Genomic DNA, 19,902 nt, shown 5'->3' with positions numbered 1-19,902 from the left:
AGAGAGGAAGAGAGAGAGAGAGAGAGAGAGAGAGAGAGAGAGAGAGAGAGAGAGAGAGAGAGAGAGAGAGAGAGAGTCGCCATCATAGTCACCACTGGAAGCTAATCAGCGCCGCCATCTAGATCGTCACCACCCAAGACCGATCCACCCAAAATCGATCTCGTTCTCGACCCCCCAAGATCGAGCTCGTTCTCAACACACTGACCCATCCTTCATCCTCACTGACCCATCCCTTGTCCTCGTCCTCCGTCGATCCATCCCTCATTCTCAGGGTAGCCACTGGAAAATAGATTGGACCACCGTGAGTCCATGACCTAATGAACGACCCACCCTTGAGCCAATCGGACTGCCATGAGCAATCCACCCCTGAGCCGATTTGTCCACCGTTTGAGTGACCCACTCCTAGATTGAACCACCCAGTTAGTGACCCACTCCTAGATCGAGCCGCCACCTTTAGATCTACCCACCATGTCCATGTCACCACTACTGTCGCCACCACCAAGTCACCCATAAATCGATCTCTCTCTCTGTCACTTAATCTCTCTCTCTCTCTCTCTCTCTCTCTCTCTCTCTCTCTCACGATTGGTCTTATGACTTTAAATATTTTTATTTGATTTTTGGTTGTGTTAAGTGTACATTTTGAAATTTTTTGTAATAAAATTTATTTGGATTCTGAGAAAATGTGAAAAATTTGTAAGAAAATAACATTTTTAAAATGTTACCAAACACCAGAAATTGGTTTCTAGATTATTTTCCATTGTAGAACCAAACACCTGGATTTCATTTTCCTTACGGGAATTCACTTTTCCCTGCATTCATTTTACACTCGGAATTCGATTTACATTGAACCAAACACAGCCTTAATGTAAGAGTGTAGAGTTTTCTTCACGCATGTTTAGAGCAACTACATTAGTGGTTGCAAAAATTTACAAAATACAAAAAATACTTAATTTTGCATATTTTAACATAAAAAAAAAAAAAATACCTACATCAGTACTTGTAAAAATATGCAAATATACAAAATTGCTTTGCACATGAATAGTAATTGTGTATATATGCACAGTTATTGTTCATGTGCAAATGATTTTTTTATTCTTTTTTCTCTCTCCCCGTCATGTTGCTCTCTCATCTGTTTTCTTCTCACAACAAAGAAAGAAAAAGGTGGGTGGGGCATGTGGGTAGTGGTTTGTTTGATATAATAAAAATTATAAATAAAATAGATGATAGAATAGATAAATTGATGTGGATGTTTTGTAAAAGTAAGTGTGAAAAAAAAGTATATTTTTGTTGCAAAATTACATGGACTGATGTTGTTGCTTATTTGCTAAATTGCAAATCTTTGGCTTTGTTGATCAAGCCACCCTTTCTAACATAGGCATGCAAGCATTCATTGTCAAGATTGTACGTCAAACTTTGTTCCTTGCTTTCTGACAATTTATGCAAGATAGCATTTAATGCTTTCTTGTAATGTTAATCTACTGACATTACTATTCAAGGTATTTATATATATATAAACAATTATTATTTTAAATAATAATAAAATCACATATGACATATGCAACTTGTGAAACATAACTGAAACCATAAAGAGAGAGAGGAGTTTTATTTCCATCATCCATGACCCTTTGTTGGTATGCATAATATATCACTAAATCTCCATCCTTAGGCCTTAGCAAACCTAGGCCAGGCCTGCTATAAGATGTGTGAACCTATTGGGGACATTTTGAAGCTGTGAATTAAATTGGTTAAAAGGGATGGCAAACTACAGAAGATAATGAACCTTGTTTGAGTGATTTTTCTCACTCCAATTCATAGTAGTATGCAAGATGATGATCTGTGAATGTGACAACTCACAACATGGTCTGTGTCCTTTCAAAATTTGTTCAGGCTCATAAATGTTCCTTTTCACCCTATTGAATAATTTGTGGAGCTAAAGGCCCAAATTTCCACAAATTTGTCTTATTATTTTAATGCACTGTTTTCTAGCCGATGTGGAAGATTCCAATTTGTTATTCCTTCTTTGATCCTTTAAAACCAAACCAATTTCAAACTTTTGTCTCTTGAATCCAAAGATAGTAGTAGCTTGTGTTAGTTTAGAGCATTCTCATCCCTTTTATTTAAAAAAAAATGCAATTTCTTACAGGAAAAAATTAATTAATTAATTTTATATATGAGAAATGTTAACGAATGCCTTTAAGGTATTGGTTAACAATCCATTTTAGGAAAGTTTTGACATCACTTTTATAGGAAATGAAAAAGCTATCAAAACATTAATTGTTTTTTTTTTTTTTTTAATAAAAATTTTATTTAACTAGATTGTTAACCAATATCCTAAGAAGACTCATTAGCATGACTTTTTATGTATAACCACTTTTACATTATTTTTTACATTTTATTCTTTATTTTACAATACATCACATTAAAATTATAATATTATATTAATGCTAATAAGCTATAGTGGGAGAGAGAAAAGAGCCCGGCATTAGAGGTGAGATAGAATGAAAAATAAATAAAACTTTTTTTCACTATGCTAGTAGTTATGCATATCTATGTGGGAAAAGTTAATACATGCCACAACAATGATTTAGAAAATATTTTTAAAAATTTTTTATGGAAAAAGAAAAAAAAAAGACATTTTTGATAGCTTTTTATATTTCCCATAGAAGTGGTAAAAAGTTTCTTAAAATGGTTCATTAACAAATGTTGTAAAGGTACTTATTAACCAAACCCTATTTACATAACTATTGTAGCAAGTTGTAAAGATTTATGCAAAAAGTGACGTTGGTATTTTTATGCATATTTTGTTAACAATATCATGCATTTTGTATTTTGATGAGTTTTACATTATCCAATGAGAATGCTCTTCTTATTAATATGTTTATTTAAAACAAAGTGTTGTGTCCATAACATTTTCACAATAAATCATACGTGGTAAGTTGTTGTTGGTTTTAATTTTTTCCTAACATTGAAATTACTTTTTTGCCCATCAATAACTGCTAGAAATAACTTACAACTTAAAATTTGTTGTGGAAATGTTGTGAACATATCATTTCTCTTATTTAAAAGTGGGAAAATACTTGCCATGAAATGCTTTATTAATAGATGACCCTATTAACAGGACTCTTAAAACTATATGTAATGTTTAGGCATAATTATATTTTTGAAAAAAAAATTGTATTTGTTAATAATTTACAATTCCAATTAATGAGCAAAAGCCATAATTTATTGGTTATCCCCATTTATCGGTCTCCTTTTACCCTTTAGGTTTGGATTGCTCACCAGTCCCCTTTCACCCTTTGGGTTTGGATTACCTTTTGGTCTCCTTTTACTCTTCGAGTTTGAATTGCTCATCAGTCCCCTTTTACGCTTTGAGTTTGGATTGCCCTTCGGTCTCCTTTTACCCGTCAGGTTTGGATTGCTCATCAATTCCCTTTTACCCTTTGGGTTTGGATTGCCTTTTGGTCTCCTTTTACCCTTTGGGTTGATTACGACGCAATGTCAACCATGCTCTCTACTCACATTCACTGTTGGGTAGGAAAGTACCCGTCGGGTGACCGAATACCGACAATGGATTACACTTAGTCTTACACCATTTGCATGTTCTCCACTTATGCATCCTTATATGGAAAGAACTTGTACACCACGTCCAAAAATCGTTCTACATATTCGTATCCTTCTAGTATGGGAAGTAAATCCTTAAGATTTTGAAACATTAACTCCATATTTTCCCTACAAGGAAAGATTCTATATTCATGGGATCTTGGTTAGCCCTACACCACTATATAAGCATCAAGTCTCCTCTTCTCCAAGGTATGTGAAATTTCCTAACACTTACACTTTCGAGTTATTGGAGATTCTTCTATCATTAACTTAACCTTCAGAGGGTTTTTGGCGGACATCCACCGATGCTCTCTTGTAAGTTCTTCGTTCTTTTTGTTCTTCAAGTACTTCAATTGCCGCACTGGACGACCAACACATTGAATTTTATGCATCATCGAAAATATATAAGAACTTGTGTGAAAGGATTCTAGTTCTTAGGGAGGATTCTTTTCATGTAATGATGCAATGGTTGAATCAAAATTGTTAAAAAATTATTTTTATAATAAAATTGATCTAATAAGATTTGGCTTTTCTTGGTTTAGGGCGATTATCTATATATATATATAAAACTGAAACCTCTGAAACTCATAATTTTCTATGTCAGCACAATATTTAAATAAAATTATTTTTGTTTAGTCCAAACTTAACAAGGAGAGAAACTTTATCTCTCTAACAAGTCCAACATAAACTCATACTCATCATTATCCTTTTAAAAAAAAAAAAAATTAATTTTGTTTAATCCAAACTTAACAAGAAGTGAAACTCTATCTTTCTAACACGTCCAACTTAAACTCAAACCTCTCTCTCTCTCTCTCTCTCTCTCTCTCTCTCTCTCTCTCTCTCTCTCTCTCTCTCTCTCTCTCTCTCTCTCTCTCTCTCTCTATAAAATGTGGTTTGAAGGTAAAACAATTATGAAAATGGTTTTACAGGTGAGAAGGGGTATTTTACGGTCAAAGTGTAAAACGTTTTCAGTTTAACCATATTTTCAGTTGGTGCCAAACACACACAAAGTTATAAAATACTTTCCAAAATTGGTTTTCATGTGAAACAAACGTAGCCTAAATGTTGCATGGATTCTTGGCCACTATTGTTGAATTCCTTAACAATAGAAGTCTTGCATGTGCTAAAACTATTTGTATTTCGACTAAACATCTAGCTATAAATAGAGAGGGTGAGTTTGAAAGAAGATGCAAGAGAGAGTTCCTACGAGAGATAGTAAATAGAGCTTTTTCTATGTGTGCACCAGAGATAGGAAGCTAGAGTGTCCTGCAACTTTTGTTTAAATATAATAAGGTATTCTTTATTTATTTGTGAGAGAACCAAAGATGTACTTGGGGTTTGAGTTTCTGTGAGAGCATCTTCAAGTTATTGTTATAATCTCTAAAGTTATAGTAAAACTTTATTCAGTCGCCTCCCGTGGACATAGGCATATTGCCAAACCACGTAAGTTCCTTATGTCATATTTTCTCCTCTCTTTTCTTTAACCTTGTGTAAATAGATTGTTTCACCAATTTACACTATATATATATATATGTATGTATGTATAATGTATGGAAAGTTGCAGTTGGTATAGCGAAAGGTATAACACTCAGAATGGGAGAGAGTATTTTTATCCACTTGCAGTACACCACCATCAAAAGTATAACAATATTGCCATCTTTGTTACTCTAAAGTCTGAACTATCTATTTCTATTTTGTATAACGATGAAGTTCAAGCCTTAGTTAAGCATGGACTCAATACGTAAAATAAGCTTGAAATTAGCAGGGCTACTTTAATCGTAACCTTTTTTGTGCACTAACCATATTGTTAAATGTGTTTATCCAAGCATGCATAGCCATATTCTATTTGTTAATTTCCATCCTGCTAGGATGCTAGACACACATCCACATTAATTACTATCCTATCTTTAATGCCACCGACTGTTGCACCAGGAGGTAGTGGTGGTGAAGGCAAAGGTGGTGGAGGTGGATGTTCTGATGCAGACTCTACAATATTGATTGTTTTGGTTATCTTTCCTTGTCTTTTTATTTTTTTCCCTCGTTTTGAACTGTTATTGTTTCCTGTGTTGGTTGATTGACTTAGCCATATGGCTTGTATAAGTATTCAATAAATTAGCATGATAAATTCACCTTACCACAAAGAAAATTTGATAGATCTGCCATTTTCAACCAATTTATTTCTGTCTTAAACACTATTTTGTTTTTTTTTTTTTTAAGAGATAATTACAACATGTTGCAAACCTCGCAGCTCAAACCCTTTACCCCCTAGACCCCCAAGCACTTTGCTCATGGGGAGGTACCAATTCAGCTGCAAGGCCTTTGGCTGTCTTAAACACTGTTAGTTACTTTGAACAACTATCTATTTCAATGGATTAAGATCAAGCCACGGTTTGGTATGGGTTCCATTTCAAGCTAAATTATGAGTCAGGTAAGGCATATTCTGTGTTTAGGGAAAAGTTTCCTGAATTCTGTTGATTTTTAAACATATTCTTGTTTGTAACCGCAACTTTTTTAAATTGCATGTCTAATTCATTTTGATGCCATAGTTTGTTACATTATCTTAGTATGTTAATGTGGCTCTAAACAATTTTTTTTTTTTTTGGAGTATTATTTTAACTAGTCACAAACTCACGCGATGTATGAGAAAATATAATATAATTATTTTATAAGAATATAATGTAAAATTTATAAGTTAAATAGTGCATATGTTATTTAAAAGTATTTTATATTTTTATATTAGTTTTATGTAATCAAACATATGATGTAGACCCCCATTCCAAAATCAGTTGACTGATTTAAATATATCGAAGAATATTATTAAAAAAAAAAAAATGTACACTCTTATTCTATGAAACACACGTAACATGCTATATTTATATTAAGTTTAAATTATTATAAATTTTAGAATTGTAGCATTTTTTTTTTCTTTCAAAAAATAAGTATAATGCCTATATTATTATTATTATTTTCAAAAACTAATGCCTATATTATTGTAACTTTAATTTTAAGGTAATTTTGTAAATATTTATCTTTTTTAATGTTTTTTAGGGCCTATATCTCTAATTTCTAATGCTTACTTTGTTTGTATTTTTTAGCCCAAAACTAAAGAGTTTGGTCCAAATTCAATAAAATTTCATACTTTTCAACCCAAATATTAAAAATTAACAAGAGTGTAACAATAATAAATTATATGCTTCAGCTTTTATTTAGATATTATACAGATATTATACAGATTTAACTAGTTAACCCTGAAGCTAACAGTCTTCCATTATCAAACGGACCTATACAAAGATTTGTGGTCTGAAATGTAGAGATAATCACATTACAGAAAAAGATATAGCTTTGGTGCATATACTAGGCTGAAATATATGTACATAAACTTTCTATCCCAGCGCATATAGCTACACAATATAATACTGTCAATGGAATACAGGACACCCTTCAACCTCTATTCCAGGGGCAGTGGGGCAACTAGCTAGTGGGCAGTGATCATCTAATTCCAATCCCCACCACCTCATTCCATTGATGTCTCTAATTTGTAATGTGAAATAGCAAAGCATGGCCATGAAAGCAACTCCAGCATCTAGCCCAGCTGATAGAATGTAATTGTGTCTAGCCCACCAGCCTTTATGTCTCCTATACACATAAAAGTTGAAGAAAATGCCAACAGCTCCCCAACACAGGTAGTTCACAGCCCTGGCAGGTGGCATTCCACCTGATCCTCCTATGAAGACTGGCATGTTAATGAGGCTTATCCACTTTTGTTCAGGAAACAGGCGTGAGAGTACCCACACAGGCAGTGGTGCTAGGAAGCCAATGAGAAAGAAATAGTTCATCTTAGAGTACAGTCCAAGACGGCCAAACATGCGAATTGGGCTGACTACACCCCATATGATGGAAGCACTATAGAAAACATCATATCCAGGGCAAGTCCACGGGCTTCCTTCTGGAAGTTCAGATGGTTCACATATATTCTCTACTGAGGTTAGAAGCCACCAAGATGTGCCGAAGTAGAGTGAGGATGCAATTAAAGTTCCCACCAACTTCATTTGAAAACATAGATAAATATTAGTATTTTTACTCTTTAGCTCAATATCCAGTGGTTCTAGCAATATGTTAGTAGAGGGTGGTAAATTGAGAACAAGATTTTGTAAATGAAAGAAATCACCTGAACAATAAACATGGATTTTGGAGGAATTTTCATGTAATGGCCTAGCTTGAAGTCTGACAGAAACATTATTGCCTGCGTCACACTGACGTAGCCATAGGTCTTGAAAACCATATTTGCAAGAGGTTTCCCGGGATACATGAAACCAATAACCAACTCAGCGATGACATTAAGTCCTGGTTGCTGCACACAGATTTTACAATAATGATCAAACACAGAGAACAAGAGGACAGAAAATTATATTCTGAATACCATACCTGGTTTGTGGTAGCAGTAATTACACCAATTGGGAGAGTGAAGAGTAGAGCCATGACGACTGCTAGCAGGACTCCCCAGTAAGGGAGTTGCAATTGTCCGCCAAAGCCTTCACAAGTAAGAATGGCAAGTCCAACAACAACGATCAATAGTACGTAAAACCACCATTGAGGGATAGGGTCATAGTTTTTCTTCATAAGTCTAGTGTGCACATCCCCATACTCATTGTTGTATGTTGCCTTTGTTTGTTGCCAGATTTGTCTGCATAAAGAAAAGCAAAGATACTAAGAATTAAAACCTTTGAGAGCACAAAGTAACATAAGGAATAGTTAGGTGCTTGGAAAAATGTAAGTAAAATAGGCAAATAATTATACACAAATGTTCTTTTCATGGATAATTTCAAAATACCTTCCATGGAAGAGTGCAACATGAGAGATTGTTGCAGCCAATACTGCAAAGGTTAGACCATAAGTATATGCAAAAAAGATGCTGAGATGAATTTTGCTATACGCATCATATCCATGTTGATCAAATTGGAAGGTTTTATCATTCAAAACTTCTGAAACATTGTATTTTCCACCATCAGCATTGAACACACTCGATGAGAAAATAGGAAATCGCTTGGCTTCATACGAGTTTGTCCAGTAACCAATAGGAATTAATACGTAGAGAACAATGAAAAAACCAGCCATTATGTTAATGATGGCAAATCCAGGGGTGGCTAAGGGTGATCCTAGGAAGCTAGCTACAGTGGACCAATCAAGGGCAAACGAGCCAATACCAAGTCCACCAAGACCAGAACCAATTTGTTGGGCTGTGACTGAGTCCTTCCATATCCAACAAACAAAAGACAGAGCAGTTATGGATGGAAATAGATAGTTGGGAACAATATAGTATGCGAAGCTTGTCACAAGGACCATAAGGAAGAACTGCAGCCTGGTTAGGCCTCCCTTAGGCCTAGTCTCAACATCATGCAATGCCCTACAAGTTCAAATTTTTGAATTGAGAGAGATGATAAACTATATTTCCATTATGCATATGTGTATACATGTACTTATTATAGTGAAAGAGAGAGAGAGAGAGAAAAGAAGCAGCAAAGCGAGGAACTAGTGGCACCTAAATAGAGAGACTTGAACCAAGTTGGAAGGCCACCACATGTATGATGAATCAATAAGATTCTTTCTAAAAAGTCCGGCCCATCCATATCCTAGCAACTGAATAATCCATAAAATTAAATCATTTAGGAAGAAAATGAAGCAATTCCAATAAGTGTAATCATATAATCTCAGTCAGTAAAGCATAAACGCAAATCACCTGGGTAGTATAGCTTAACAAAATAGCTGCAAGTGGATGAATCCCTCGATGATAGAACACCTTGACAATGGTGATAATATTGATTGCATAAACCGAGTTTGAACCCGAATTGGCAAATATGGTTATCAGGACATGCTCCTTCAAGTTGAAGGGACCTGGATTCAACGAAAAGAACCTTTTTGTCCCTGGAATGTGAATGAATTTTTTTGGTAGATATGCTGCCATAAGCCTTCCTATTGGAAGTACTACAATTTGGGCTATAACTGATGATATATGTAATGCATTTTGGCGGTAACCAAAGAATTGATTAACGAAGGACAGAACAGCACAAGATGTGATCCCTAAAAACCAAGTTCGAAATGTCAAGCAGGGTAATGTTGGATCATCTGTAATTGGGACTGTGAGTCGAACTTGTTCAATTGGAGAATCATTTACTTCCTCTGCAAAGCCACCAAAACAAAAAGAGATAGATACAACATCTTAGGAAAGATTATAGGATAGAGTTAGTTACATAAATATCCTAAACTTCTTTTAGTCTGAACATATTTGAAATAAATCTACTATGAAGTCAAGTCTAAACTACTCACACTTGCTTTTGGCCTATATATGAATTTTCTCAACATCAATTGTTGTCGAACTATTTTCTTTCTGGCTTTGTATTTTCTCTCTTGTTCTGTCAGTACTCGATAGAACTTGCAGGCAAGCATTTCTGAAATGTATGCTGCACTACTCGAACGTGGATCATTAATAAGATAATGGATATTTTCAAGATTGAGAAAGCTTGCCATTGAAGAATATCTTCTAAACTTTGTTCAATTATTTGGTACTCCTGTGGTATTCTTCACTAATAAAAATAAGCCAGCTAATACATAAATATGACATATGACATAATCTAAAAAGGTCATATGAAAAAATTAATTACTCTAGAAGTAATTGGTTTGAGTACCATATGTCCACGAGGGACGAGTAGGGACCCAACTCGCCCAACCCGACTTGACATGTTTTTGGCAGGTATGAGTCTATTAGGGTTGGGTTTCAGGTCTTAAGTTCAGGTTATTGTTACTTTCGGGTCAGTGTTGGGTGCTTATAAAGTTTTGCTTGACCTGAATTTTTTTTTTTTTTATTTAAAATACGGTTCTCTCAATTATGTCATAGAGAAAATCCCCAAAAACCTTGGGAAAACAAAGAGGCCCAAAACAACATGAAAAAGAAAAGGCAAGTTCAACCCGAGACCCAAGAAACAACCTGATTATGGACCCGAATATTTAAGTTGGGTTAAGTTTCGGCCTGTTAAACCCGATTGTTATCAGGTTGGGTTGCTGGTGGCTCTGAACCCGACCCAAAATAATACATAATATATCAACTCTAGGAGTATTTAATAATTTTTTCTTGAATTTTTTAATTATCTTGTCTATTAAAATTCTCACAATTGTAATTCAGCTCATATTGATTAAAAATAACAGATGTGCATAAAGATGTGATAATTTTGAGCTATAATAGATACACTATCTTTTTTTTTCCCCGCGTATGATGATATTATTCCTTTTATGACACAAAGAAACTCAGAAGGAAGATGTTTACCAGAGCTTTCAGAAGTATGGGCAGCTGGATCAAGATTGTTGTGTTGAAAAGATAAACGAAGCACATTAGTATCTGATTTCTCCATGCTTCACTACCTACACTTCTAAAAAAATTAATTAAAAAAAATGAATAAGATGAAGCTATTAGAAATATATGAGCTGATGGTAGTATTATTAGGAAAACTAGATGATGTTCCGCACGATGTATAGATACTTTACAATTTCATTTGAAATCAATTTATAACACTATAAGACTATAACATATTATAATATTTACCGTTTAAAGTATACTTTATTTTTTAAATTGATTAAATGATTTTGAAATCTTTAAATAAGAATTTAAAGTATTAAATACTTTTATATCCAAAAATTACATAAATTTAAGTGACCTCCCAAACATTTCTTCAACTATTCCATTCTCATAACCAAATATGGAGACTCCAATCTAAAACACCCAATTCATTATCTCAATGAAATTAAGGAAATCATTTGTAAGTATCAACATAAAAGGAACATGATTAAATAAAGAGAAATTGGCTAAAACACATCAATTTATCAAAATTTAATTCTCTTTAATTCGGTTTCATATCCTTTAAAAAAAGGTGGAAAACACTTTGAAATTATTATCGATTTTTATTTTTATCATTGTAGCTCATACTGCACAAAGTAGTAGTAAAAAACCTAAAACAAAATTTTAAAAATAGCTAAATTCATAAATAATAAATTAGAAGGTTTATTTTTCTTTCTATTTCGTTCTAAGGAAAAAAAAAATATGACTTTACCACTATGGAATGCCAAATACCCAAAGACTCAAATCTAATCACATCCTTCACAAAATCCACGCACAATGCCCAACTTCAACATCAAAACTGTAAGCTATTGTCACAAAATAAAAAACGCTAGCCCCCTTCCTTGATCACATCCTACTCATACGAGTTAGGATCAAATGGTACAATAATGTTAGAGTTATTTAAGTTTCGCTGAAAGGTTAAAGGTAAATGATATTATTTTTTATATGAGTGTGTTTGAGATGACATAACATAAAGGGTTGTGGGCATATATATATAAAAGAGTAGAGTGAAAAGGGTGAATGGAAATGAAAAAAAAAAAAAAATGTGTTGAGAGAGAGAGAGAGAGAGAGAGAGAGAGAGAGAGAAATGAAAAGTCTTGAAACATTGAACCAAATAAAACAAATAATAGCCTTGAAATATTAAGTCAAAGGAAACAAAAAGTAGTCCTAAAGCATTGAACCAAAGGAAACAAAAAATCGTCCTGAAACATTGAACCAAATAAAAGAAATAGTCAATATTTTTAAATTTGTTCTTGTCTCTGATGTGGCTTAAGACCATTTCAATTCTCTTTTTAAAGAGTGTGCCACATGGCAGAACATTATACTCTCTCGTATGAGGTCTTTGATTATATATATACAAGTTATAGGCCCGTGCGTTGCACGGTTTTATGAAAAAGCTTATAAAATAAATGTGTAAATAATTATATGTTTCAATAGATTCAATCAAGATTAAAAAAAAAAAAAAAAAAAAAACATCTTGATAATTTGATGTAACATAAAAATCAAATAAGAAAATTGTTAAAATTAATCTATTAATTCTAACCATATTTAATCATTAATTCTAAGACCCTAACCCTAAGCATGTAAATTAGATCAAAGATAAGAAAATTAGTTTAAACAAAATGCATTATATATATATATATTAAATGTCATCAACGTAGAAATTATCAAATTAATGGAGATATACACTGTTTTTTTGGAATAGATAGAGATAATTAAATTATTGGAAATATATATTGTTTCTTGGGATAGATTTATATTAATCACCTCTTGAAGAATTTGGATTGTGCTTATCCCTTAATAATCAAGTTTTGTAGCTTGATATTCTAATAAAATAATATTAATTTAATAATATTAAAATTTAGAAAATTTAGATGATAGATATTATCTAAATTAATTTTTTGTATGTTAAATATTATCCCCTAATTTAAGAAATATATCCTCACAAATAAAAAAAATAATGTTAATTAGATGATAAATATTATCTAAATTAAATTTTTGTATGTTAAATATTATCCCTTAATTTAAGAAATATATCCTAACAAATAAAAAATAATGTTAATCTAATTTTATTTAATGATAAGAATAAATTAGAGTTCTGGTAGTATACTATTCTTTTTTAGTTCTTTAAAAATCTAAAAATTTAATAAAATTTCTGCAATTTGGTGAAGCCTCTAAATTAAATTTTTGTATGTTAAATATTATCCCCCTAATTTAAGAAATATATCCTAACAAATAAAAAAATAATGTTAATTAGATGATGAATATTATCTAAATTAAATTTTTGTATGTTAAATATTATCCCCTAATTTAAGAAATATATCCTAACAAATAAAAAATAATGTTAATCTAATTTTATTTAATGATAAGAATAAATTAGAGTTTTGGTAGTATACTGTTCTTTTTAGTTCTTTAAAATCTAAAACTTTAATAAAAATTTTGCCATTTGGTAAAGCCATGTGGCGCAACCACGGCTTCTAAGCCCTAGTGTTATGCCTGTGCGATGCATGACTTAATTAAAATTCAAATGTAAACAATTTTTTTATTAATTTCATTAAAATTAAATAATAAAATAAACAATAAAAAATAAACGAATATTTTACTTTTAAGTTATATAATTAATGCTTATTGTGTGAGACTGAAGTGTTTTAAAAGCATATATATGTGTGTGTGTGTGTGTGTGTGTGTGTGTCTAAAATAGTTGAATGAAAGATGATAGATAACTACATAACTAATATAAAATGAGATACATAAAAGAAATATAAAAGGATTTTTCATAATATATTGAGATTAAGGCTCAAGTAATATTTAAATGGAAAAACCTTCAATTTAATAATTAAAAGCTATTAAAAAAAATGATTGAAAGCATATTTAAGTGGAAACCTCGATTCAGTAATTAAGAATAATCTAAATAACTAAACATTTAAAAATACAAAGTAGAGAGACATACATGAAAATATAATTTTTGTCCTTGAAAGTATGGGAGAAGACACTGAAACTTGAGTGATTTTCACCCAACCAAAAAAATAAATAAAATAAATAAATTCATTAGCGTTGAGATATGATGAGAATTGAGAAGTGATGCCTTTCAATAGTAACATCCATTTTGGCCTTTAGTTGTGAACAATAATCTCTATTATTTGATCTCAACCTCTCTCTCTCTATTATTAACAAACCAAAATAAGTAGCACACCAAAAAAAAAAAAAAAAAAAAAAAAAAAAAACCTACTTAGCATGATATTTCCTATCTAGTTCACCTAATTAAGATTTTTCAAATAAGGCTTAAACTACAAAGAGAATGGTAGACAATAGTTTCCCAATTAACAATATGAGCAATACGGATAAATAAAAATAAATAAAGAAGAAGCAAAAAGACCAACAGAATGAAAATTATTGAGGCATAAATAGAATAAAATAAGTGAAGGGGAAAAATGTCTTACTTTTTCTTTGGAGATCATTGAGTAATTCTTTACTTACAATGGACAATTTATCTAGGCGTGGTGTTTATGTTGAAGATTTTACATGTAGTAATACAATTTAAATAGCAAAAAGAAGAAGGATTAGGTGGACCTTTTTTTACATGTACTACATTGATTTTTTTTAATTAAGATTCTTATCAACTTATATATTAAAAAGATCAAATAAAGAATTTAGATTGTAATCAAATTATGATTTTTATCAATTTAGAAATTATAGGAGAAGAAAAATAATATATATTTAAAAAGCATCAAGATGAAAATAATATATATTTAATAATATTTTAGATAGACACAACTGTTATAGTTGTAAATCAAATACTACTTTCTTTCATTACTTGATTTGTCATATTTATCTAAAAACTATGTATATATCTATTCTTAAAATCTAAAAATTTATTAAAATTTCTGCAATTTGGTGAAGCCACGTGGCACAACCATGGCGTCTAAGCCCAACTTTTATTATATATAATATAATATGATATATATCGATTAACAAATTAAAAATTAATGACCTAAAAAAATTAGCATAAATTCGTATCTAATATTATGGCAAACATATTGACATGTACAAATAAATTTTTGACATATGGTGACATGATGTTGTCTATCCATAGAATACCAACTAAATGTAAGAAGTTGCCATATGTCATTATAGTATTCTTTAAAAAAAATGTTATTGTTTTATCTAACTTTTAATAAACTAGTATATTATTTTGGTAGTTTTATTTTTGTAATTATTAGTTATTATTCATTTAATGATAATTACTTAATGACATTATTGAAGGAAATTAATCCTTGGTACCACTAAATATTTTGGTTGTTTTTTTTTAAAGAGTTTAAACCTATAGTGTCTGCTTCTGATGATAGCTCTTTATCATCAAACTAAGATAACTGTTTTTTTAATTATTAGTTTAATCTTCTTTTGGAAAGTTTTTTCTTTTCTTTTTTTAATTATTAGTCAATTAATGCAATCTCAAATATATATATATATATATATATATATTGAATAGAAGTTGGAAGTTTGAGGGTGTTCCTGATATTGCTTGGGGGTGTTCCTATTTTTTTTTTTAAGGGTAAACAAATAAAAAAAATTAATTATTATATATAATTTTTTTTTTCAAGCCAGGGTGTTCCTGGGAACACCCTGGGCTCTGAGTGGCGTCGCCACTGCCTGGCCCAGGAAGAAATGCCTAAATCTATTGCCAAAAATGTTTAAAAAAATAATAATCTTTCTTGAATTACATATACCGACAAAACTAGAAATTTTCTAATTGAGATGTTTGAGTGTGTTGTCCAATAAACGTAAACCTACTATTAAAAAAAAAAAGGTAAATTACAAATTACACTTTTGAAGTTTGGGAGTATTTGGATTTTATATCTTGGAATTTTAGAATTTGAAATTTACCCATAAAGTTTAGGGTGTTTGGATTTTACACTCTGACGTTTTTGAAATTATATTTTACCCTTAAAGTTTGAGAGTGTTTGGATTTTACACTCCAAAATTCTGAAACTTTGTGGTATAAAATCCAAACACTTCCAAATTTTAGGGAGTAAAATCCAAACACTCCTGAAATTTATGAGGTAAAATCAAAATTCTAAAACGTTAGGTGTAAAATTCAAATACTCCTAAACTTCATGGATTAAAATCCAAATACCTCAAAACTATAGGGGTGTAAAATCCCAAACTTCCAAATTTTGAAATTTCAAAGTGTAAAATTCAAACACCTCAAAACTATAGGGGTGTAATTTACAATTTATCATAAAAAAAATGCCATAAGATAGTCATGAAATTATGGTGAAACTGATAATAGGGCCAATAAGCAAGTCACCTAGAAATTGAACTTATAGAATATTAGTTTTTTTTTTTAGGGAAATATAATATTGGTAATGATGTGTAATTCCTAGCAAGTTGAGCAGAGATTCATTTAAGAACAATATTAGAGGACTATAAAAGAAGAAATTATTACATGCACCCAACTCACTATACCTCCCTCTCACAAGAGACCATGTCATGACTCATGCGTAACTTGCAATAAAGATAAGGACTACTTGCAATAAAGATAAGGACTAGACTAGTAAACCTAATAGGGACAGTTTGAAGCTGTGAATTAAATTTGTTAAAAGGACAAAGTGATGGCGAACTACAGAAGATAATGAACCATGTTTGAGTGAGTTCTCATTCCAATTTATAGTAGTAGAGCATGTAATGTTACAATGATATTGACTCCTTAGTCCTTGAAATAAACAACAGCTAGATCTATGTGCCCCTTCAGAGTTTTTTAATTCTCATAAATTGTCAGCCTGTTGGATAATTTGTGAAGCTAAAGGCCCATAATTCCAAAAATGTGTCTTATTATTTTAATGCACTGTTTTCTGGTTGATGTGGAAGATTCCAATATGTTATTTTGCTCTCTTGATCCTTTAAAACCAAACCAATTTCAAACTTTCGTTCTTAACTGAAAAAAAATTTCAAACTTTTGTCTCTTGGAATCAAAAATAGTAGTAGCCTATTTAGCAGCAAAAAAAAAAAAAAAAAATATATATATATATATATATATATAGAGAGAGAGAGAGAGAGAGAGAGAGAGAGAGAGAGAGAGAGAGCATAGCCTTTGTTGCTTTCTTTAGAGCATCCACGTGTGAAACCATAAATTTAGTAATTTGACATCATATTATTTAGTGATTTTATTTTAGTTTTCAACACAATAAAATAATATAAATAATATAATAAAATAATGTATCTACTACAATAACTAACTACCACCACCAACATAATAAAATAATATAATTTTCAATAAAATATATATTTTTTTACCTTATTAGCTACAGTGCATAGCCATCTTTAGCCGTACACTATAACTTAAAAGCCAAAAATTTTGGCTTTTTTTCTACCATTGCATTGTGCTTTTTAGTATTGGTAGTGCTAAAAATAGTAATATGGCTAAAAATAGCAATATTATGTTGCTTTTTACTAATGCAACACAATATTGCTATTTTTAGCCACATTGCATTTTAGTACCATTAATATTAAAAAGCATGCAATAATAGTAGAGGGAAAGCCAAAAAAATTGGCTTTTGAGCTACAGTTTACAGCCAAAGATCTGTGCACCGTAGCTAAGAAGGTAAAAAAAAAAGATTATTAAAAGTTATATTATTTTATTGTGTTGGTAGTGATGTTTGTTATTTATTGTAGCAGATATATTATTTTATTATATTATGTATAATATTTTATTGTGCTAAAAGTTAAAATAAAACCATTGATATTAGGTATTTTATAAACTGAGATGGTAAAATAGATAAAATAGCTTTTTATTATACTAAATTACTAAATTTATGACTCCACGATTGTGATGCTCAAGAGCATTCAAATCCACTTATTATTTTTTTTATAAATTGCATTCTGCTTCACCAAAACTTCCTGTATTCCATTATTTATTTTACAATACATCACATTAAAATAATCTTACATGAAGGAGAGAAGAGAGAGAATCAGACAAGGGAGGCAAGATAGAATAAAAAAAAGAATAAAAAGCTTTAAAACAATGCTACAGTGCCACTATTGTTTATGTATACATATTTACATAACAAGTTGTAAAAATTTATGCAAACTGCCTTACCGAATTTGGGTGTTTTTGTACATATTTTTTTGGGTAAAATGCAAAACTGACCCTCTAAATTTTTTTAGATTTCATTTTAGTGCTCTAATTTTGCTTTTGTTTATTTCAGTCCTCTAATTTTCAAGTTTATTCAATTAAGGCTTTTCTATCAACTTTTGTTATATGTTGTGGTTAATTTTTCAATTTTATAAATTTTTCTTCAAATTTTTTTGTGAACAGTATAATGTATTTTGCATTTTGATGCGTTTTACATTATCCAATGAGCATGCTTTTCTTGTTAACATCTAATTATATATATAAAATGTATTCATTTTCAAAGCATACTATAGTGACATATGGTAATTATTTACATTTAGATGGCATTATATGGAAAAACAAAGCTACATGTCAAAAATTAATTTATAAAAGTCAATATGTTTGCTATAATGTTAGATACGTGTGTATAATTTAAATTTTTGACTGAGGCAAATACATTTTTTTATTATGATATTTACATTCGTTTTTTTACCATTAATTTTTAATTTGTCATTTGTTTATAAATTTTCCTAATCCTTCCCCTTCCAACTTCTATTCAATATATATATATATATATATATATTTGAGATTGCATTAATTGACTAATAATTAAAAAAAGAAAAGAAAAAACTTTCCAAAAGAAGATTAAACTAATAATTAAAAAAACAGTTATCTTAGTTTGATGATAAAGAGCTATCATCAGAAGCAGACACTATAGGTTTAAACTCTTTAAAAAAAAACAACCAAAATATTTAGTGGTACCAAGGATTAATTTCCTTCAATAATGTCATTAAGTAATTATCATTAAATGAATAATAACTAATAATTACAAAAATAAAACTACCAAAATAATATACTAGTTTATTAAAAGTTAGATAAAACAATAACATTTTTTTTAAAGAATACTATAATGACATATGGCAACTTCTTACATTTAGTTGGTATTCTATGGATAGACAACATCATGTCACCATATGTCAAAAATTTATTTGTACATGTCAATATGTTTGCCATAATATTAGATACGAATTTATGCTAATTTTTTTAGGTCATTAATTTTTAATTTGTTAATCGATATATATCATATTATATTATATATAATAAAAGTTGGGCTTAGACGCCATGGTTGTGCCACGTGGCTTCACCAAATTGCAGAAATTTTAATAAATTTTTAGATTTTAAGAATAGATATATACATAGTTTTTAGATAAATATGACAAATCAAGTAATGAAAGAAAGTAGTATTTGATTTACAACTATAACAGTTGTGTCTATCTAAAATATTATTAAATATATATTATTTTCATCTTGATGCTTTTTAAATATATATTATTTTTCTTCTCCTATAATTTCTAAATTGATAAAAATCATAATTTGATTACAATCTAAATTCTTTATTTGATCCTTTTAATATATAAGTTGATAAGAATCTTAATTAAAAAAAATCAATGTAGTACACGTAAAAAAAGGTCCACCTCTGCATATTGGACAAACTGCTTCAACATAAACACCACGCCTAGATAAATTGTCCATTGTAAGTAAAGAATTACTCAATGATCTCCAAAGAAAAAGTAAGACATTTTTCCCCTTCACTTATTTTATTCTATTTATGCCTCAATAATTTTCATTCTGTTGGTCTTTTTGCTTCTTCTTTATTTATTTTTATTTATCCGTATTGCTCATATTGTTAATTGGGAAACTATTGTCTACCATTCTCTTTGTAGTTTAAGCCTTATTTGAAAAATCTTAATTAGGTGAACTAGATAGGAAATATCACGCTAAGTAGGTTTTTTTTTTTTTTTTT

The 19,902-nt window shown here is 30.4% G+C and overlaps 1 protein-coding gene across 1 annotated transcript; it reads right to left on the bottom strand.

Annotated features, from left to right (window-relative positions):
- Positions 1-6,852: 6,852 nt before the first annotated feature.
- Positions 6,853-11,003, bottom strand: LOC112024194 (oligopeptide transporter 5). Its single transcript, XM_024056842.2, has 7 exons — positions 10,919-11,003; positions 9,338-9,777; positions 9,140-9,237; positions 8,432-9,004; positions 8,026-8,284; positions 7,769-7,951; positions 6,853-7,643 (listed from the first exon to the last, which is right to left on the bottom strand). Exons 1-7 carry the CDS (start codon positions 11,001-11,003, stop codon positions 7,020-7,022), a joined length of 2,262 nt encoding a protein of 753 aa, XP_023912610.1. The 3' UTR covers positions 6,853-7,019.
- Between the last annotated feature and the right edge of the window lie 8,899 nt (positions 11,004-19,902).

The sequence above is a fragment of the Quercus suber genome, unplaced genomic scaffold, assembly GCF_002906115.3.
Source record: "Quercus suber isolate HL8 unplaced genomic scaffold, Cork oak 2.0 scaffold_310, whole genome shotgun sequence".
Taxonomy (NCBI): Eukaryota; Viridiplantae; Streptophyta; class Magnoliopsida; order Fagales; family Fagaceae; genus Quercus; species Quercus suber.
The sequence above is the reverse complement of the archived record's forward strand: the minus strand, read 5'-3'. Positions and strand labels throughout refer to the sequence as shown.